This window comes from Frankliniella occidentalis, unplaced genomic scaffold, assembly GCF_000697945.3.
Source record: "Frankliniella occidentalis isolate FOCC.00 unplaced genomic scaffold, Focc_3.1 Scaffold23, whole genome shotgun sequence".
In the NCBI taxonomy this organism is placed as follows: domain Eukaryota; kingdom Metazoa; phylum Arthropoda; class Insecta; order Thysanoptera; family Thripidae; genus Frankliniella; species Frankliniella occidentalis.
The window spans coordinates 1,355,504-1,376,940 of record NW_026267153.1 but is presented as its reverse complement, the minus strand read 5'-3'; the positions used below and the strand labels follow the sequence as shown (position 1 = coordinate 1,376,940).

General features: G+C 41.8%; 1 protein-coding gene across 8 annotated transcripts in view; it reads left to right on the top strand.

Moving 5' to 3' along the window:
* LOC113216131 (calcium-dependent secretion activator) overlaps positions 1–21,437 on the top strand; it is a 54,328-nt gene that overhangs the window by 24,020 nt on the left and 8,871 nt on the right. Inside the window, exons 5-29 of one of the 8 annotated variants that reach the window (XM_052264983.1) lie at positions 1,767–1,986; positions 3,872–3,925; positions 4,988–5,123; positions 5,282–5,302; positions 6,851–7,018; positions 7,098–7,273; positions 7,562–7,641; positions 7,710–7,858; positions 7,934–8,014; positions 8,107–8,276; positions 10,158–10,181; positions 12,386–12,479; positions 12,669–12,790; positions 12,869–13,120; positions 13,237–13,412; positions 13,496–13,531; positions 13,607–13,798; positions 13,879–14,015; positions 14,093–14,280; positions 15,561–15,596; positions 17,279–17,380; positions 17,460–17,523; positions 18,378–18,501; positions 18,983–19,009; positions 19,309–19,421. In XM_052264983.1, coding sequence (XP_052120943.1) covers positions 1,772–1,986; positions 3,872–3,925; positions 4,988–5,123; positions 5,282–5,302; positions 6,851–7,018; positions 7,098–7,273; positions 7,562–7,641; positions 7,710–7,858; positions 7,934–8,014; positions 8,107–8,276; positions 10,158–10,181; positions 12,386–12,479; positions 12,669–12,790; positions 12,869–13,120; positions 13,237–13,412; positions 13,496–13,531; positions 13,607–13,798; positions 13,879–14,015; positions 14,093–14,280; positions 15,561–15,596; positions 17,279–17,380; positions 17,460–17,523; positions 18,378–18,501; positions 18,983–19,009; positions 19,309–19,421 — 2,937 coding nt within the window. In that variant the 5' untranslated portion in view covers positions 1,767–1,771. The remainder of the gene's footprint in view (positions 1–1,766; positions 1,987–3,871; positions 3,926–4,987; positions 5,124–5,281; positions 5,303–6,850; positions 7,019–7,097; positions 7,274–7,561; positions 7,642–7,709; positions 7,859–7,933; positions 8,015–8,106; positions 8,277–10,157; positions 10,182–12,385; positions 12,480–12,668; positions 12,791–12,868; positions 13,121–13,236; positions 13,413–13,495; positions 13,532–13,606; positions 13,799–13,878; positions 14,016–14,092; positions 14,281–15,560; positions 15,597–17,278; positions 17,381–17,459; positions 17,524–18,377; positions 18,502–18,982; positions 19,010–19,308; positions 19,422–21,437) is intronic. The other 7 variants (XM_052264986.1, XM_052264984.1, XM_052264987.1 and 4 more) reach the window with 7 other exon arrangements.

Sequence of the window (21,437 nt, the reverse complement as noted above, 5' to 3'; positions counted from 1 at the left end):
TGTAGTGGTGTGTTTCCGCGAAATAGCATGGAAAAGGAGAGGAGCAGTAGTGGGGGAGCGAGGAGGCGGGCGTGGGCAAAATATGCGGGACGCAATAAGGCAAAAGTAAATGGCCCTAAATTAGCTGCTGCGAGGAAAGTCGGCACGTGCCACGTGTCTGCTCTTTCTCCCTTTCCTCTCTCCCTTTTCCCTCTCCCTTTCCTCTCTCTCTCTCTCTCTCTCTCTCTCTCTCTCTCTCTCTCTCTCTCTCTCTCTCTCTCTCTCACCCCCCCTCTCCCCCCTCTCTCTCTTCTCAACCGCACGGCCTTTGTGCTTGCATTTCCATTCGGTTGTGCGTGAGATGGCCAGTTTTTGTAACAACGTTGCATAGAGAGCCACCCACCTGAAAAACCCACCGGAAATTGTTTACTTTGGGGGGAATTCTCGCTTTTCCAAGTTTTTTTTTCTTTTCGCTGGAAATCAAGATTTCACGAGTTATTATTGACTTTTCTCGGATATACTACTCGTTTCCCTGGTCGGATTTTTTGGAATCCGCTGCACACTCAATTGTCATGAACTGTTTTGTTGTTGTACGCAGCTTATGTAATTCTGTAAACATGCGCTCTTTTGTATTACTTTATACGCAATTATGAACAAAGTTTGAGAAATATTTGTATCAATGAACAGTTTTGTCTATAACTGCGTATAAAAATGTAGCCACGATGTAAGCCACGATTTATTTATTAAAAAAATTTAAAGGCTGGAGCCTGTAGCACAGAACCCCATGCAGAACTCAGCGTTGTATGTTGTGTTTCAATATTGTGGACAAACATTTCCAAAGATGTTTAATGAACTTGATAAACTTAACATGTTATTTAATTAACTCTCGGGTTATTTGAATCTACAGGTGGTCGGTGTGCAAGTTCCCATTTATTTAGGGCCCATGCGTAGCCACCCTCGTTTTGGCCTCGTGACACGCGACGCTTTTCCTTCTTTCTCACATACCTTTAAATTCCTTTCTGCGCACTGTACGCACTTGTTACATAGGGAATTTTGAGGAAAGTAGGCCTCATCCGTTTCTCATATTAACTCGATCATCCGGAAAATACGAGAGCATGGCGCCTGCGAGACACGGGGTAGGCCGCCCTGCAAAACACGCATGCGCTACTGGAGAGATGTTGCCTACCAATCGGGCGCTTCGAGATCTTGCCTGAGCTGGTTTTGGCAAGTTCGTGACGGCACTTTCTGGGTGATCCCACTACAATAAGAGCGATAATTTGCGGAAAGAACGAGTTTCTGCCTCAGCGCAGAACTAGTTTTCTTAGTTGTAACACGATTGTGTAGGCCTACATCTGCTATCAAATTAGCACTGTTAGCTGCAATTGTTATAAGCGATCTTGAGGTTTTTACTTTTATTGGGGACATTAGGAACATTGTAAAAGAAAATTTATGTTATTAATCGAAGCCGACTAAATCAAAGCAGTATATTGACAACCTTTCTTCGATATGGGGGTGGGGGTATTGCTTATAATTCTTGGCACCAATAGTTTAATAGTTCGGTGACAAAACTACTGTTAGCAATCCGCAAATGTAATTAAAGATTCAGCAGCAAAATAGCTTTCTTTAAAGAATCGTTTTTGTTCACAGTGAAGTTTGATTTGATTTTAAATGAAACTGTCATATGAATCGAATCGTCACGTGACAGCTATTTTTAACAGGGTGGTGAACCGATGATTAATCATCTGCCAAAAACGGTAATTTTTAAAACGCTCATTCCTGACTTTCAGGCACTATGATAGACCCGAGCTCGTCGGAGGAGGACAGCGAGGATGAGCGACGCGCCGACCAACCACAGCCCGTGCCGCTGCTGCCACCGGGCCGCCACCCGCGCTCCACGCCGCAGCACCACCCGGCTGCTCACCCGGCCGCGCACCCAGCTGCCCAGCAGCAGCAGCACCTCCAGCAGCAGCAGCAGGGTCTGGAGGTGCCCGGCGCATCCATACAGAGGTCAGCTCATTATATACTTTATAAGGGGAGAATTTTTGCCACTTTAATATATTTTAGAAAAGAGGGGGGGGGGGGGCAATCTAACGATAAAACGTTACAAAATCAATATTATTTCTAAATTTTCTATTTCGGATATTTGTGAAATCAAGTTTATAGAGTTATATTTTTAAATTCATAGTCTAGCCTCATCCAGAAAAAGGTATCCATAATTAATGGAACATTCCTTTTAAAAAACGAGGGTATTTTATTGTCTTTAGTTTCAGGCCATTCTTTTCAAGAAAATAAAGGTAATTTGAGGAAATTTTTACTTTATTTTAACGACATTTGTCTTTAAGGTAGAGGAAATTTACTTGTATTTTTTAAAGGTAAAAATAGCGTTGAAGCAAGCCATTTCGACTTCTTTTAAGAATTGCATTATTGGGTGGGTAAAGTAAACCGTTGTCTTTTCCTCTCGTTCATGTGCCAAGTACATGGGCAAAAGTAGTACCATGTCTCTCCAGGCTACTTTCTCTGTTTCCCCTTTCATTTCGTTCTTTGTTTTTGTGCTCGGTGGTGTGGTGGGTGTGTGAGAGCAGACAAAGTCGGACAGCGTCACGCTGCTAATCCGATCCTCTCGCAGCGGCAGCAGGAGAAGAAGGGGAAGATAGGGTGGGTGGTGGGTTTGGGTCGAGAAAGACTTACTCTGTTAAAAATAAACAGAAACAGCGTAGAAAAAGGAAGAGGACAGATGGAGCAGTAGTGGGAGGGGGGGGGGGGGGGGGGTGCCTGCGTTACACCTGCCTTCTACCGTGTTTTAGATTATTTTTGTGTCTTAAAAGACTGGCATTGCACGCACAAATATCTTTTTTACAGCTATGCTGGTCTTAAAATCATTTCATACAAAAACGTGGACAACTTTTGTCTCTTTCAAAATTTTCTGTTGCAGTAGTTACTTCAAGTAGTTCATGTAACAAATGACGTTCAAACCAAAATCTCTGAAATTTGTTATACTTCAAATTTCCCCAATCACAAAATGTTTTTGTTCCGGAAACTAGTGTGTGAAACATTTTTTTATTAAATTAGAAGCAATTTGTATAAAATTGTAAAGTCAAAGAATTTTTCCACCATTACTGTATGCACGTGGAAGTAAGCAGGCCCACCCCTCCGCCGAACGTAAGCTGTTATTAACTTTTTGTCCGCAGCTTGTGTTTCTGTGTACATCACTCTATTACGCATTATTTTACACGCAATTAGGAAAAAAGAACGATTATTTTTATTTTGAAATACACGAAAAACAATGGTCTTTAAAAAATAATAAATAAATTACAACGGTTAGTATCATGCCCCAACGCAAGATCGCGCCTTTCGAACCAGGGAAATGTTTCTGTGTCACGCGTAGTGTAGCTGACTGCGACGTCACACGGCCTCTTCCCCGTTTGTCACGTTTGACAGCAGTTGGTCATATTTTCGCCACCAGTAGCGAAAAGGCGTTACGTAGTATTTAAACTGACTTAATTTGATTTCGATAAATTTTTATCCTGACGATTCCCAGGCAGGTGTACGACTGCACGACGCTCCCGGAGTTGTTGCCCCCAACTTTTGCCAGCAATTTTTTTGTTCGCTCTGCGCGATTTAGAAAAAATAATATTTTACGTGAATCAAATAATTCTTTTAAATACTCAAACCCTTTTCCGCTTTCTAACTGTCTCTAGCTTGTGTGCTCTCTCTGGGCAAAGAATAATGTCAGTGAAACATTAACGCCATACATCTACAATATTTGTAAATGCACTATTAGCTGAACAAGCTATGCTTAAGTTTCCAGATAGTTCATGAGCCCACATCGGAGATCAAATGTCTGGATGCAAAATGTATCGCCTGACAAGTTCGTTGCTAAACCTGATTTCAGGCCACAGACCACTGGAGCCAGAGTTCCTCTCGAGATACCTTCACAGCATCATCGGTAATACCGCTGCTACCCATCTGTGTGTGGCTTGCTTCTGTGTCCTGAATGTTGCAAATGTGTGTAGTTTGATTCGTGCCCCCTCTTCTTCCCCATGGCCAATTCAACTCTTCTCTCTCTTCACCCCCTCCCTTGTTCACCCTCAACGTCCTTCTCAGCTGTTTCTTCGTGTAGATCGATGTTTTCTCCTGTGTCCTTATTAGCGCAGTGTTTGAGTATTTCTGTTTTCTAACATTTTGAAATGAGAGAAATAAGTCAGAGATCAATAAAATAAAAAAAAAATGGCACAAACGTGTTTCGTTGTGATTGTGTTTTTTTCTGGCTTGGTCATATGATTTTTTTTAAATACAAATAGTTAACTTGATTTGTTCTTAAAGTCTGTGCGGACCTCTGAGGCACAGCGTCTCTGCGTTTTATAGTTACATAGTTTTCATACCGTGTGTCAGGCCCACGACACAACAGTGTTGCGGGATTGCATACATGCCCTTAGGGTATACCCTAAGGGGCTACGGCGCCTTACTGGTTGAACGGGTAGGCAATCCCGTATACTGTTTTGACCTGGAATTGACACATGGTAGAGCCTTTTTTTCTGTGCTCCTATTGTCTTTGGAAGAAATACATTTTTCCTAGAATTTTGCTGAGTTGAGTTAGTTTGCTTTTGCTTGAATGCTGGAAAACAGCGTCGCGGAATTAAAATTATGTTTATTGAGAAGAGCTCTCCTACCAGACTACCGGACTTTTCCCTCCGCATGCGGTGTGAGCTTGATCTGGTTCTTGAGTGGCGGAATATCAAGGAAGACGCATGTTCATAACGATTGTGTAGTAATCAGTATAATTTGCCGATTATTCTGAAGTGAGTGTAGAATCAACGCCGCATAATTAGTTTTCTCGATAGTGCTCAGTGTTCTGTGTTTGGTTTTCATATAATGTTGTCCTACTCCATACCAACTTCCTTTTTGCAGTCTGAGTTCCAGTGCGGTTCAAGGTTTCCCCTATTCGACATAGTAATTCTTGATAGAGGCTCTCATAGGCCCACTATAACATTTGGTCTTTTTATTTCAGTCGGTCACTGTCACCTGCTTCAGCAGTGTCTGCCGAGACTCTTAGCGTCGCCACAGCGGCGTCAAGGACCAACTCCCTCCCAAGGCCAGCCAGTCCTAGCCCATCAGTGGCTAGCGGTAACCAACAAGACCTTCAGGTATGTTGTTAAAATAACTATTTTTAATCTAACGCCTCCTAGGCGTAGATATTTGTCTAATTTGGCAACAGAGTTAGCTTCAGACACAATAAGGAGATCACACAACCATTATCCAACTCCTATTCCTAACAATACTTTCTCTCACCTCACCCTTACAGCAGCAGGACATAGACCCATATGTGAGTACTGGAAAGAGTAGTGCTGGAATCAATTGCCCTTAGATATCTCTAGATTTCTCACCTCATGAGAGCTGAACCATAACGTGCCACAGCTAACCCAGAAAATCCTTTCTTTGTAAAGAAAAAAGAAAAAAATTAACTCACATTTCTTTGATGTCCTTAAATAACCATTTTCTTTAAACCAGAGAGACTTTTCTCATTCAAAGAATTTTTTACTTTTGGATCAAAGAAAGCTTCTTTTAATGTAATAAGGCTTCTTTGATTCAAAGAAAACATTTCTTTACGTCTATATCAAAGAAACTATACTCTGGGTGCTGGCTGACGAGTGAGTGCACCTATCACAGCAGGCGTAGACTAGGCATCCTGAAATAATTACAATGAAGCACATGCTCGGGCACGATGGTAGACGTAGAGTTTTAAGCTTTTCACTCACATTATGAAGTAAAGGGCTAGTAATTTTGCACTTCAAACTCCGACCGAGAAAAAAAAACGTATCACTAATAATACGGCGCTTTGGTCTCTGTTCAAATACGTAAACTTGTTGTATTATACAAAGTCCCTGGTAAAACATACAGCCACGAGAAAAAAAGAACTTTGTCGTCGGGATCAGATCTATTTGGTATTCTCAATTCGATAGCTAGAATCGGGAATCCGGTACCCACAACCAGGAGTGAGTTGCCACGACCGGACACTTGTACGAATAGAAGAAACTCTATAATCTGTAATAACATAATTGATCCTCATAACAAAGTTATTTTTTATGTGCAGAGATGAAAAGACGCCGTCACACACATAGTTAGCGCGTCGAATTACTGAATCCCTCTAGTGCCAAGGGATTATCTATAAAGTACATCCGCTGCTTTTTTGCCAGGAATACGCACGGTTATCCTGTCCGTCCACCTCTTCCGTTACCCTCCGGTTTACCTACGCCACCTCGAATTAACGCTCTCATAAGGAATTTGTTTTTTGATTGGGGACACTGTAAATGGGTTGGCGTCTTATGACGCCAAATTTTGGCGTCCTATGACGCCATATCCTAAAAGACGCCAAATTTTGGCGTTATAAGACGCCAAATTTTGGCGTTATAAGACGCCAAATTTTGGCGTCATAAGACGCCAAATTTTGGCGTTCTTTTACTGGACGCCAAGAACTTGAGTCTTATGACGCCTAAATTTGGCGTTCTATAGAGGACGCCAATATTTTGGCGTCATAAGACGCCAACCCATTTACAATGAAGCGCGAACGTTATAGGTATACTGTTACAAAAGAGAAAAATAGTGAAGTGGACCTTGCTGCACCACCGTCGTCTTTTCCCTTGGTTTTCGTACAGTTAAAATCGGTCGTCCGGTCTATCGCCCCTCTTTGCCCTTCCTCAGTACATTCCTGTCCGTTTTCGGAATTCCCTCCCCCTCCGGACTCCAGACGTATAAAAAGTATACTTTTTGGATGACCTCTAATTTACCTTGTGGTTGCTTCCTAGATTAGTCACACGAAGAACGTTTTTATTTGTGCTCCTGTTACTCACGCTTTACTATTCAATTGATTCAGGAAAGACAAGAACGTGAGGAGGAGGAGCGGAAGAGAAGGATTCAGCTCTACGTCTTCATATCTCGCTGTATCGCCTACCCGTTTAATGCTAAGCAGCCCACTGATTTGACTAGGAGACACATGAAGATAACAAGAACACAACTCGACCAAATTCTGCAACGTTTTCAGGTAATTTTCGTGGTAGAAAAATACATTTTATCCCTCTGATATTTGGAAACAAACTTCACTAATGTACTTTCTGTTGCAGGCTTTTATGAAGGGAGACACCCAGATCATGGCTGACGAGGCCTTCCAAAACGCCGTTTCAAACTACTACGACGTGTTTCTCAAGTCTGATCGCCTGGCGAGCATGGTCTCGTCCGGGGCATGCAGTCAACACGATTTCCGTGAAGTGTTTAGAACCATGTGTGAGAAGAGGGTCAGGTACGTCCAGCACCACTTCCGCTCCCAACCCCAACCTGTAGGTGTTCCGACAGTGAACGAGGTTCTCGCTAATGATTGCGTTTTGGATGCGATGGGTACGCAAGAACGCCAAGTACCTATGTGAAGTCGGTGGCCCGCCCAGGTCGCCCACAGTAGGGGGGTAAAGGATCGGATAGGAGAACGTTTGACGCCGACCGCCCAACGTTCCCTCACGTCACTTGTGGAACGTTCTCATTTTTAACTTTTGTAGCATGTATCGCAATTTGACACATGCATTTGTCCTCACAGATCTCTTCCGGAAGTTGATGGACTAAGTAAAGAAACGGTCCTCGCGTCCTGGATGGCAAAGTTTGATTGTATAATTAAGGGTGAGTGAATTTACTTTTAATTCTTCAAATAATTTTTGAAAGGGTTACTTAACTGAAGCGTTTTCCAGCAAACGACGACGATTCGAAGAGGCCGAACCGGATGCAGCAACCATTGAATAGCGAGCTCATTCTTAGCAAGGAGCAACTGTACGACATGTTTCAACAAATACTCGGGGTTAAGAAATTTGAGCACCAGCTCTTATTTAACGCATTGCAGGTATGGTCGAAAGCTGTGTAATTTTCGTTTAGTTTTATTCAACTATTTTCTGAATTGGTATTTGTTCGAATACAGCTGGATTCAGCAGACGAGCAAGCTGCTGCTATTCGCCGAGAACTCGATGGGCGCATGCAAAAGGTCGCAGAAATGGAAAAGGTATTCAGCCCATTAGTTTTTTAGTGTATTTTTTTTTTAACAACGCCGCGATCTGTGAGCAAACATTTCTATTGTGTTAATATTATTTTCAGAACCGGAAGCTAATGCCCAAATTTGTACTAAAAGAAATGGAATCGCTGTATATTGAGGAGATGAAAGCTTCTATTAATCTACTAATGGCTAATTTGGAATCCCTACCTGTGTCAAAAGGCACAATGGACTCAAAATATGGGCTGCAAAAGTTAAAAAGATACAATCATAGGTATGTATTCGGTCCTTGCTTTAAAGACATTTTGTCTTTTGCATGGGCTTCACTATTTCACATATAATAATACAGTATTTGTAGAGTTTGGGGGTGGGATTTATTGATTGGAATGCTTTGTGAATAAATTCACGCAAGAGTACATTTACTTTCACTGAACATGGGTTGGACTGTCATGAAAGCGTTAAGCCACATTGTAGTCCTAGTCAGCCCATGTTAAATTCACCAATATTGCACATTCTCTTTGTACTTACGTAATGTACATAGCTTTCATCCCTTCCCGCCGCATGAGAAACCTGCACATAAAATAGAGTAAAAACTGCCCGATCACTGAATGGATATTAAATGAATGCGGGTATCCAAAAAAATGACTGACTCGAGTCTTTCGATAGCTGTACACTTTCCTTACTTTATTACTTTAATGGAATTTTAATATTAGCCAAATTCAGTGCTGTACAATTTAGTATTCTACTGTTACCCGATTTGGAAATAATGACAAAGCTGGATGCTGGAAAGGTATCCGCGCCATCCACTACAACTACCACTGAGTTACTGGTTATCTTATCTAGGGCGTGAAGGCATGCCGTTATATTTTCACGTTCCAGCTCTGTTGTTTCGTCCCGGGCTCCGCACGGAAAAAATAAGTGATGCCCTGAAATAAAATACAAGTTTTTCAAGAAAACCGTTTTCTGTTCCTCAAAACAATTAGTTGTTGGAACCAAAATCTAGTCGCGGAAACGAATTTGTAGTTGACGGAACATGCACAATCAATAACTGTAAAGAATTATTGTTTTCCCTATGAAGAGGACGTTTTCGTGCATATCTAGCACGGGATACGGTTTTGCTTCTAAAGCAGGACAAATTGTGTAAGGCCGGCCTCAGCTTGTCGAGTGCTGGGAACAAAATTGCATCCAGTCTGGATGTGCGTGCATGAGAACTCTCTCCTGTTTGGGGGGAGGGGGGGGGGGATTGTCTCTTTATATCTGCAGTGCACGTCGTTCGTCATGATGACTCTGCGATGGTTTGTTCTTGTATCCCACGTGTTTCTTTCGTCAACTACTGCCTCGGTCGGACAACCATTTTTTGGTTTTATCGAACTAAAGGCACTTATCTTGAAATACCTACAATTTTTGATCGGGACACAATTATTTTCATCCGTTAAACAGTATACAATTAAACGATCCCCCATAGCTCCACTGAGCTAGAAATGATTTTGAAATGAAAGATCGAATTAAAAAAAAAAAGAAAATTTACAAAACATTCTGTTATCTTTTTATTGGTTTCAGTAACCATGTCTTATTACTCAGCATCATTTAAAGATTAATCTGTACATACATACCATTATGCCACTGCTATTGTTCATACACCTGCTCTCTGCTGAAGAACCGAGAACCAGTCGTGGATTTAATTAAAGTGACGACTTGATAATGTGCCTTTTTCGTCCCAATCCATTTTTTTTTTTTTGCTGGTCAGGGAAGGAATGATATATAGATTTTCGTCTACGTTTTTAAAGCTTTTCACAATTTGTTGTGCTATGAGGTTTTTATTTTTTGTTGCAATGTCAACGATACACCGGATTTATTAAGTTCTTTGTTCTTCTGCTCGAGCAATTTTTTATTTTTTGTAACGTGCAATCCACTAAAATAGAGGTCTAAAAAACGGTTTTTCAACGTTTTCTTACGCAAAACTGTTTTACTGTACGGTATGGTTTGTTTTCTGTTATTTTTTCTTGTCGTACAAAACCACTTCTACCGAAGTTTCTTTTTCATTCACCTCAATTTAATTAATTTTGTTTTTGTTTTTTGTCAGTGGATTTCGCGTTACCAAATTGAGCTGTGTACTAACCTTATGTCTGTCTCTTTCTTCTCTTGCTGTCCGTAGTCGAAGGAGAAGTTCTGTCTTGAGGCAGGTAGAGCTTCGGCAATTTTTTGTTCCTAAGTTACCGTTAAGCCTCTTATTATTTGTGAGTAAGTCACGCTTCTGCTCAACAAATCAATCGACGGGAGCAATCGTGGCGGTCGAAATGGTCGTGTGCACGGCTCTCTTGGACTGGTTTGATGCTGGACTCCTCTCACTATGCTTACACTAGTCGGAACACGGAGCACTGAACGTTGCCCGTGTAGGCTGAGTGCCTGTTACACACTTCGTAGCATCTTCTAGCCAGTCACGGCACATTTGTACAGTTTGGCATGTGTCTGCGCTAACGTGCTCTTTGTGTGCTCGTATTGGTGCATCTGATGTAAATTAGTGTGTGTACATGTTACTCTCCGGGGAAGACTACTGTAATTTACATGCATTGTGGGGAACAACGGCGATGTAGTTATGGAGAGACATGATGGCACTTGCCTGGCTCCGCCTTTTTAATTAAAAGACTGCTCGCCCACATATTGCAGGGCAAAGAGCAAAGTATGCAATTGATAAATTCACTTAAAAAATTGAAAGGGCCTCTTTTCCATTGCTAATCCATTCCTTTCCAGTGAACCGTCAGTACTGATTTTACCAGAGCATTTTTCTCAAATTTTTGACTTTAAAAGAGTGCAGTTTTAAAATTTGGGCAACTTTTTAACTTCCCAAAGGGAAAACTCCGTTCTGAAATAAGATCGTCTAGGAGTGTACCTGTTGATTGCCTGTTCTCTCCTTGCTTCTCCTTGACTGCAGTCTTCTTCTGTCTCGTCTGATGCATGTTATTTAATCTTTTTGACTGTTCTTCTGCCTGCTATATAATCACTACTACTACTTACTCTGTCATCTCTGTCGACAAACTGCCATTTCATACCATTAAAACAATCCTCTGAATCAGGGAGTTTTGTAGTCTTAACTCTTGTCGTGTGGACCCAATCAAATATTTTATTGTTCGAGTCGTGGGTTCACGTTGTTTTTCATAAGCTTCAGAATAATATTTCGATGGACTACATTTACTGGAGGCCACAAGGAAGTACGGCAAAAGGGCTCCACACGTAGGGTGTTAAAAGAGACTATTTCTAAAACTTAATGGTGGCTTGTCATGTGCATGAGTGAATGTTGTGGAGAGCACTGTGTTACCTTGTTGCCAGCTCCCCCTGTCGCCAGCTGCTCCTGTGCTCACTTGATGTCAGTATGGAAAAGACACACGAGACAAAGGCTTTTCATACAATTGATCAGTATTCCAATTATTCCCACTACGATTGAAGGTCCCAGTTTGCTAAAGAGGCCGTGCTCCGACCCTCGCTCTACATGTACAGACCACAAAGTCCTCTGCCCATACACACCGTGTGTTGTCTAGTTGTGAAGCATGGCAGGCTTGCTTGCCTATATAAGCGCCTCTGTTTTGCAGATGTTGTCATGCGCACCCAAATGCTACCAGCATATCGCGCGAAAGGGTTTTTCTATAGAGGTCTCGATTGTATCTTTTTTTGTGACTATGATCACGTCGAGATATTGTCTTTTCTCTTCTAGATTCCCTTGTGTGTTAGCCACTGTGTGCCTTAGTTAGATGGTTTATTTAAATCAGCAGCTTACCCGTGGCTCATTTTTTTAAATTTCTCTCTTCATTTGTGGTCTATTGGCAGGGAAAGGCGCTTTAACTATATATCTACTCTTGACTTATCTGGGCACATCATCTGCACTAAACTCATAGAAGATTGAGTACTTGTCACTCTCTTTGTCCGAAACTTTCAGGTCCAAACTTTTTATTTCCGGTCAGTCTGTCTCGTCGCTAAGCGTATCTCGCCTCACTGCTACACCGTCACGTTCTCTCTCACTACACTGGCATATTCTTTGTTCATGTACGGCCCTATCACCCTACCTTTTACACTCACGCCACAATATATTTTCAGTACATTCTGCATAATTCAATGATAACATTCAATGGACCTAGTTTCCAGATCTGAAAAGTCTTTACTGATTCATGCTGGGCACGCAGAGCGGGGCAGGGCCGACAGGGCTGGGCAGGGCGCTGGGAGTGGTATATGGACGCGTTGGTGTTTGTTCGGCAGACAGCGGCCCGGGATAGATAGCCAGCAGGGCCGTGAGCACGGCTGACAGATCTCTCGGCGCCTCCTTTGTGGCGGCGACGGCGGCGCCGGGGCACTGCTGCTACTGCGTGGTCTAATTGGTTTATGTGGTGACAGATCCCAGGGCTCCTTGGCCAAGCTGGAGGGTGACTCGGCCGACACCGACACTCAGCTCTCGAAGCTCGATGTCGTGTTGACCTTCCAGCTCGAGGTGAGACTAAGGGTGTTTTTTACGACATTAATTTTGAATTTACTATTTCACCGTAGCGTTCGATATGACTTATGTCATACCGACGCTTAAATGTAGACTGTCTCTACATTTATATTGCACTGACAATTATTGCGCTTGCGAGAGAAAGACCTCCTCGCCAAGGAAAGCTCTGTCATGGTTTTTCCGCAGGTTCTTGTGATGGAAGTCAAAGGGCTGAAGTCTCTCCAGCCGAACCGCATTGTGTATTGCACCATGGAGGTGGAAGGTGGAGAAAAACTACAGACTGACCAAGCGGAAGCCTCAAAGCCTATGTAAATTAAGAAAGTTATTATGAAATCAAAAATGCCTGTTTTCTACCGGGTGCGACTAAATCATTACCGTTCTTACAGGTGGGACACACAGGGAGACTTTTCGACCACGCACCCATTGCCAGCCGTCAAAATTAAGTTATTCACTGAAAATCCAGGAATGTTAGCTCTTGAAGACAAGGAACTAGGTAAAGTTGTCTTAAGGCCAACTCCAGTGTCTTCGAAGGTGCCAGAATGGCACAAGATGCAGGTGCCTAAGAACTGTGCGGACCAAGATTTAAAGATTAAAGTGGCGTGCAGGATGGACAAGCCGCTGAATATGAAGCACTGCGGGTAAGTGATCTGGAAATCTTGTAATCACTTGGTGCTACAACTAGCTAGAATTAAAAATAGCATCATTGTGTACACTTTAATTTTATCCATTGGTTTTCTGGTACATTGTGTGTTAGGTATTTGTATGGAGTTGGAAAAGGTGTTTGGAAGAAGTGGAAGAAGCGGTATTTCGTTCTAGTGCAAGTATCTCAGTACACCTTTGCATTGTGCACGTACAAGGAAAAGAAGACGGAACCAGCCGAAATGATGCAGCTGGATGGATATACGGTTGACTATATAGAACCATCCAGCGGTAAGCGTGATTCTGTCTATGCAGCTTAAAATTTACATTTTCTAAATGTAAACTTTAATTACGATGTTTCATTTTCATTTCAGTGGCTTCTTTTGCATCGCAACTGATGCCCGGGCAAAGTAAGTTGCTTTGTTTCCCTCTTTTCAGAAGTACTTGGGAAGTAAAAGCTAAACTAAATTTGCCATTTTTTCCAGTGGACTTGGAGGGCGGAAGACATTTCTTCAACGCCGTCAAGGAGGGTGACAGTGTTCTTCTGTCGTGCGACGATGAGAATGAATGCCACCTGTGGGTGATGGCACTCTATAGAGCGACTGGCCAGAGCCACAAGCCTACACCCCCGATCACGCCCGCCAGTAAAAACTCTACTATTTCGAAAATACAGGGTGGTGAGTTTTCTTGCTTACAAGTCTCGAAAAGTAGGAGGTACGAAGTGCACAGGTTAATTAAATTATTTCCTGGTTTTTAGACGCTGATAGGGCGCGAAAGCATGGTATGGAGGAGTATATTTCAGCAGATCCATGCAAATTCGATCATGCAACTTTGTTTAAAATGCTCCAAACTCTGACACTTGACTACCGGCTGAACGATCCATACTGTTCATTGGTAAGATTTGCAGTCGAATACTTCGAAATACGCACATCCCCTCTGTCCTTATTGCTCTATAAATTTCTGTCCTATAGGGATGGTTTAGCCCCGGACAACTCTTTGTTCTCGATGAATATTGTGCGAGGTACGGCGTCCGAGGCTGTTATCGCCACCTCTGTTACCTGTCCGACCTTTTAGACAGAGCAGAAAACAATATAATGATTGATCCTACAGTCATCCACTTCAGCTTTGCCTTTTGTGCCAGTCATGTACATGGAAACAGGTAAGGAAATTGCGATACTTGAGTGAACGCATTTGGAATGTATCACGTGTTTAGATTTTTGTGGCGTCTGGATTGGTGGGGGCATTGGGACCAAATTGTCCCAGAAACTCACTCTCTGTCGTTTGTTATCCTTTAAGGATTATGAATTTAGCTGCATTTTCCATATAGACGTCTGTGTTTTGTATATACAGTTTAGTACAAATGTTCCAAGCGAAAAATTCCTGTAGATTTCACATGAAGGACGTAGCGTACTCAATCTTAACACGTTCCGTACGAGGGGTCCACATCACATGTTGGACGTAATTAAAATATCCAAATCATCCTCGAGGATTCACGACTCTCTGGTACAGTTATCAGGCCTAGTCTACTGTGAACCTCGCACGGAAGTTGTTAAACACGGGAATCTGGCTTGGGTGGGATGTTGTCCATAATTCTTTTGCAGTCAATTGCAGTACTGTTGCTCTTTTTTAACGACAGTAATTTTGATTTAGCAAACAGATTTGTAATAATAAATAAATGTTTCGAAAATTTTAATTTTTTGTCGTTTTAGTAGGCCTACTGGAGGATGCTTTTCAAAAGAACTAAAGACAAAACGGATGATCTTGCCAAATTACCACAAATTTGTTACTGTTAGTTAATTTCCAGCAACGAGACACTGCAAAGTATCGAGCATTTTGTTTCTAAATATCTTTTCAAAAAGTTACACTTGAACAAGTATAATATTTCATGTTACTTATTATTTATTTAAAGTAAATTGGATATTAAACGACATTTTCTTTAAAAAGTTATGGTGTGATGTCGTGTTACTCGCAAGTGGGAAATATGTCTCCTGTGCTCAGAAAATGAGTTTATGACAGATGAGTTCTACTTCGTGTACCTCTAAGTTAATCTGCAAGATGCCAGTGGAAACATTTCCTTGATATTAGTAAATCCCCACCTTAGAATGCATCCCTTCTTTCGGTATGACAATTTTGTTTGTCATTATTGTTCCTTCTATCGATGTATTTCACAAATCCTTGAGTGAGGTTGATATTAATTGCACTGTTTCCTTTTACTTTCTTACCCAACTCCCTACTGTAACCCAGGGCTCGGTTATCTTATACTAAAGAGTTCATAACGTTTGTTCAGTTATCTATCTGTTCTTTCTATAAAAATTATTATTCCTGCTGAAATGGCGCTAATCCTGCAGCTCTGTGTTCGTAGGGAGTTGTAAACCTCTTCTGTTGTACAAGCCAGGCGGTAGATGTGCTGGTAGCCTGATGCGTGTTTCTGTCCTTTAGCGCGGAGATGCTGGAGGACAATACTCCAGTCGTCAGGTTTGTATCTGGGCCTGCACGCCGGCCTGCACGCCGCTCGCTGCTGTTTTGTCACTCGCTTTCTTTGTAACGCATCTTAGACTCGTATTTGTATAATGGGCGTTGGGGTGACTCACCCCGCTCAATGCTGTGTATATGTATTGCGTTTCGTGACGGAGCGCATTCTCCATTCCTTACGCTCTATACGTGACGGCGGAAGCGCAACTTGGATAGATATTGATACGATTCACAGTAAAGAGATCGCAAACTAGGACCTGAAGTGTAGATGTAGACAGGTGGGCCCGACACGTACTAGAGATGTTCGGCGCTGCCTCGCTTACACTGTCAAGCGCAATGAAGCGTGGCAAGGCAACACGTGCAGTTCCATGGTTGACAATCGCAATATCGACAAAATATCATTTCTAACGACCGTTGCTGTTTGTTGGGACCCACAAGCAAACGTGTAGCCTTCCTGCTTTAACGCAGTGGAAGTTCTCTTCGTTGAGCGTGCATTATGACGCACTGCTTAGCATTGAAGCTCAATTCAAAAATGGTGCGCGGCGTCACAACTGATAAAAGGGACAAAACACATTTTCCAGCGCTAATGTTCACAGAAAGTTATTTGGTTGGACATGTCACCGCTTTTCCAGAAAAGCGCAGGGTATGACTTTAAAATGTTGCAATCCCACTCATCGTCATGTTTTCGAGTTTTGCTTCACCCACTTTAAATGCATGGATTTTCAGAGTCAGCTGATACGCCTTTGCTACACTTTGTTCCACAACTTTTTCACCAGCTGTACACAAGCACTCACTTGCCTGGCGTTGACGTGCTTTTCAGAAAACACGCAAGGCCACGGTGGGACACTTCTGATGAACTGCAACAGTGCGATTTCTTCACAATGCACACTCAACATTAACCGTTCACCTTTTTATTATTTTTACTATCAGAAGTTTTTGTTGTTAGATTCTATTCCCGTGATGTCCCTCAAGCAACAGCTTCCTTATAAAAAGTGTAACCCCTGAAAATGTAATTGTAAACATTTGAAAATATACATAATCCGTAGCACCTGCCTAAAGAAACAAAAGCTGTAGATTTATCTCTTCAGAAAATGTTGTAATAGATCTTCCACGTACCAAGTACATGATTAAACGGCTTTCTCTGAAAGCAGCTGCATGCCAAATGCTTGAACGCATAGTTCCCCAAAATTTTCTTACTACACATACTGAGAAGTCGTAGATCAAATTTAAAAAAATGTCCTTAAACGCAGCCCTTTACCTTAGTGTTACCAAAAATATAAGAGCTTTTTCGAAATCCTCATGGGCCACAGTAAAACAGTAATTCAAGTAGGCAGCGTAATCCTTAATCCCCGCCACTATTTGTTTGGAATGAAGTTAAATCAGTTCTGTTTACTAAAGTGCAGGCTTTTGTCTAACTAGATCAGAAAAAATAATGGCTTCAAATAGAGAATGTAACGAAAAAGAAAGAGCAGCATGAATTACCTGTAATTGCTCTGCGTCTGTTATTTTTAAACACTAGCTCCTGAAACATTTTTTAGTCTTCGGCCATCATACACATTTATTTTATTTTTTGCGCGCGAAAACATTGTCATATAACCATTCGTCGATTTTACCTTTGCAATTCTTCTACTTGAGTAGATTGCTTCAATATGTTGTTTTAATGGGGAAATTGTTGCTGATTGCAGGCCTGATGGAGTAGGAACAGTAACCCATGAAGAGAAAGAACGTTTTCAGGTGATAAAAGAACGTCTTCGAGTGTTATTAGAACATCAGATAACAAACTTCCGGTGCGTATATCGAAAGTTAATCTGAAAACAAATGGGTTACTTTCTGAGTTTCATGAAACATATTTACCTTAAACTGCAGGTATTGCTTCCCTTTCGGACGCCCGGAGGGCGCCCTGAAAGCAACACTGTCTCTACTTGAGAGGGTAAGCAGGAAGTAAGAAGCCCCTCTCAAACAAATGCCGTGCGACGGCGCTCACCCACCCTTTACCGTGTGTGTGGGCTCTATACCCGTATTACATAGATCCTTTGCACAACGCGTAAACACCGCGTGCGCCGTGTTTCTGTGCGCAACTTGTGCACTGCTTTGACACCTACAAGGGCTGCCGAGGCTGTGCATCACGCGAGGGCGAACTGACTAGAATTAAAAGGCTGACTATATTGCTTCGGATTCCTCTTGTCAAAAGGAAACAAAAACATTTTATACCCGAAGACGATCGGAACCAAAATGGCAGAGTCCCCCCCCCCACTTCTCAATTTTGCGTTTTTGCGGCTACTTCTAATTCTTTGAAGGTTAATAACTTTTCCATTTTGACTCTGAGCGCCTGTTTGCATGTTTGACTTTTTTCAAATTAACTTCGCCAGAGGAATCCAATTAACATTGTTATTTTTATGATATCTGAAAGTTACATATAGTTTTGAACGCGCGCTGGCACGCACGCAGAGAGCACAACCTCTCTGACCGCCGCAGGTGCCAAACCTGTGCACAATCCCACTTGTCCCACGAGTCACAGAACGTCAAGAAATGTCATGGGAGGCATTTCATCTCCCTAATGCAGTTGATTTTCGATGTATTTTTGTGGCATGCAAGGGTGTTTTCGTGTTAAAGAAGTTCCTAAGCAGTTGACGCTATGTAATAGTTGGGCTCAAGTATCGAACTGGGTCCAAAACCAGGTCACTGATCTCAGGCCAAATGCCAGAGTCAGACAGAAAACGATTGGATGACGCTCCAAAACTTGTGGTCCGTACTAAGGTCGTTTAAACTGACGACTTGTTGCAGGTTCTTATGAAAGACATTGCGACACCTGTGCAGCCTGAGGAGGTTCGGAGCATGATCAAGAAGAGTTTGGAAACGGCGGCACTCGTCAACTATACGAGGCTGTCTGATGAAGCAAAAATTGCAGGTGAGCAAAAATAAAAATTCAAGCATTATTTCTATTAACATGTGTCACCTCCTTCTAGTACTTTTAAATCTTTTTCTCGAACATGAAAATGGATGTTCTTCAGGACTACTTCAGAAATGCTTAAAACGTTCTCTGCATCTTTTCTTTTCCAATCTTTTTCTTTCGCGTTCTTAACTTCGCTTCCGTGACTGCTTCTGCTTTGTGGAATAGAGACATAAGCTCGTTACTGTTAAAACTACCCGCTTATGATTGAATGGAATAGTCTTCCTCAAAGACGAACGAAATACTGGCAAAACAATGAATAAGTATTGCCCAAATAACGATCAAGTATTAAACTCGTGCTGTGTAAATTTAATTAAACATTAGGGCCGAAGCGATAGGGCCTGTATCAATATTATCCCCCATCGCAATACTATACCTCTACCTAGACACGGCACTCAGGTCTGAAGTATAACTTTGATATCTTCTGTGTCTTCTCAAGGTGGCGAGCCAACCATGCAAATGCAAGGTAATCATCGCGTACGTTGCTCTGTAGCTGACTAGTTTTTTTGTTGCTGATGTTAGTGTTAAACGCAAGCAAACACAAGTAAATGAGGGTAGAAGCGAGAAGGGGTAGAAGCGAAGAGCTCCCTTATCGCTTCAGATGAGATTTCTACTCCGTCTCTTCGTTACTATCGCCTAAAACCTGACTACCTTCGCTTTTTTCACCTATCCACTGCCTCTTTTCGAAGATCTCTTTAATTGTTTACAATATTTGTTATTATTACTTTTACTTCCTAATACATTGTATACTACTCCTCTCCGTAGACGATATGAGCGGCGAAATGATGGTCCCACCTAGCAAGAAACTAGAAGATTTAATCACCCTAGCCCAGAGTTGCGTGGAGCTCCTACAACAGAATGAAGAGCACTACGCGGAGGTATGTTCAACGAGTTTTAAAGCAAGGATGTCGCACAAACTTCTGGAAGACATGACACAAGTGTGACGAAAAAACAACTGCGACAACTACTGTTTTCCTAAAATTCTATTTACAGGTTAAAACAAAATAACAAAAACATTTTAACACACTTACGTCCTACTAAACTGATCGTTGCGGTACACGATTTAAATCCATTGTTTTGTTTGGTATAAGGTAACCTTGATCAACGTAGACATGCAAAACATCTTAAGTTTTGTTGAGACGTCATTTCCACTTCCATTTGTAGAATTTACTCCGAATTCCCAAATTCGTTCCCATGTAACCTTTCTCACGATTCCTTCCTTTTCCTTTTGAATTAAGTTCGAACTCTTCAAAGAGTGCGTGATAAATGCTATGCTTTGAAATGTGAACAGATGCACGAAGCGCTTTGAAATATCCTTTTTGTTTGCCTGTGTCAGTGTCTTCCACCCGATACACTTCCCCTTGTGGCTTTGTGTGTTGGGTAAACCTGTGACTCGCGTGAAAATGGAATTCTTCCTTTTGCAATCGATAGATTTGCGAGTCTTTGGATGTTTCTAGCTTCCGGTAGATAACCCTTTTGCATGTTTACATATGATCATGTTTTTCCATTGAATCATGTGGATTTCATCTCTCTTCCTCCAAATTGATGTGTGGCTATCACGCACATTATATTATATTAGTAATATATTATTACAAATAACCTCAATCATGTCGTGACCTTTTAATATTGGTTGGATTATCTGATTGAGCTGCTGGCTCAATTGTCATGAGTAGGTGCCTTAATCTTTCCGTTTAAGTTTACTCCTGAAGGTGCTGCATGCTCTTTCGTTTGCTGACTGTCGTCGAAAAAAGTAGACTGTAGCTTTTGATGTGTGTGTACATAAGTTGTACTCCTTGCCCATTGCTTTAAATACTCATTTCAAAACAAATTTGACGTTTTCTTCAAAGCTCCCTGGAGTAAACATTCCTACAATCTCGCTTTTACAGTTCTCTATTTCACTTAATTTCGCGTAATTGATTTCTGTTTCTCTCTTTACCCATCGTCTGTCTCTTTCTGTCTTTTCATGCCTGGTTACAGTTGGCTGTGTTTCGTTCGTTGTGCTGTTGTGTGTTGTCCTGTCTTGCACTAACTTTCTTTTCTTTCTCTCTCTTTTTCTGTGCCGTTTCATTGGCTGTGTGGTCATAGGCTTACCGAATGGTAAGTGTTCTTTTTGGTTTCTGATTTATTTTATGTAAATGATTTGGACATTTATTTCTTCTGTTATGACCATACTCCAGCACTATTGTTGTTTCGCAAATGACCTGTTTTAGTAAATAATCGTCTGTTTTAATATGTGACTCATTCCGAATACGTACGATTTCTTGTGACTACCTAGAGCCTACAGGGAGGCAAATATTAAAAATGAGGAATTATGTTTTGTTTAAAAGAATAATGGATGTGCTTTTACTGTCGTGTAGCTTATACTGTCTTTCTAAAGTGTTTTCTTCCTGCTGTCTTTGGTGTTTTCAGGACAAAGTAAGTAAAGTGTAGATGGGCTAGGTAATGTTGCATGCGTGCACGCTTTTAGGCAAGACGTGCTCTGCACGCGCCACGCATGTGCTAAACACGCGCCGTGCTGTTCACGGCATGCGCCTTTTGAAACTAATCCCATCGTTCCTATCCGACACCCACCAACCCCACCCATAGGTCCAACCATATCTGAGAATCTATTACCTTAAACCCTCCACTCACCTGACTCGGAGACAATCATGTGAAAAGAAACCTTTATAAAAGTAGCCCGTTCTCTTCGTGAGTCCTCTGAAAACCCTTCTCCTGCATTGCAGCAGATTATATCAAACACCTCTTGAAGAGTAACTAACACCTGTGTGCAAAACACTTCCCCACAATATGCAACGTCCACTTTGTCTTTCACTTCTATTTTAACCAGAAAACGTAGACGTAAAGCACTCCACGGTTTGATGGTGCACAGCACTGCACATGCTTAGTCCTGCAAA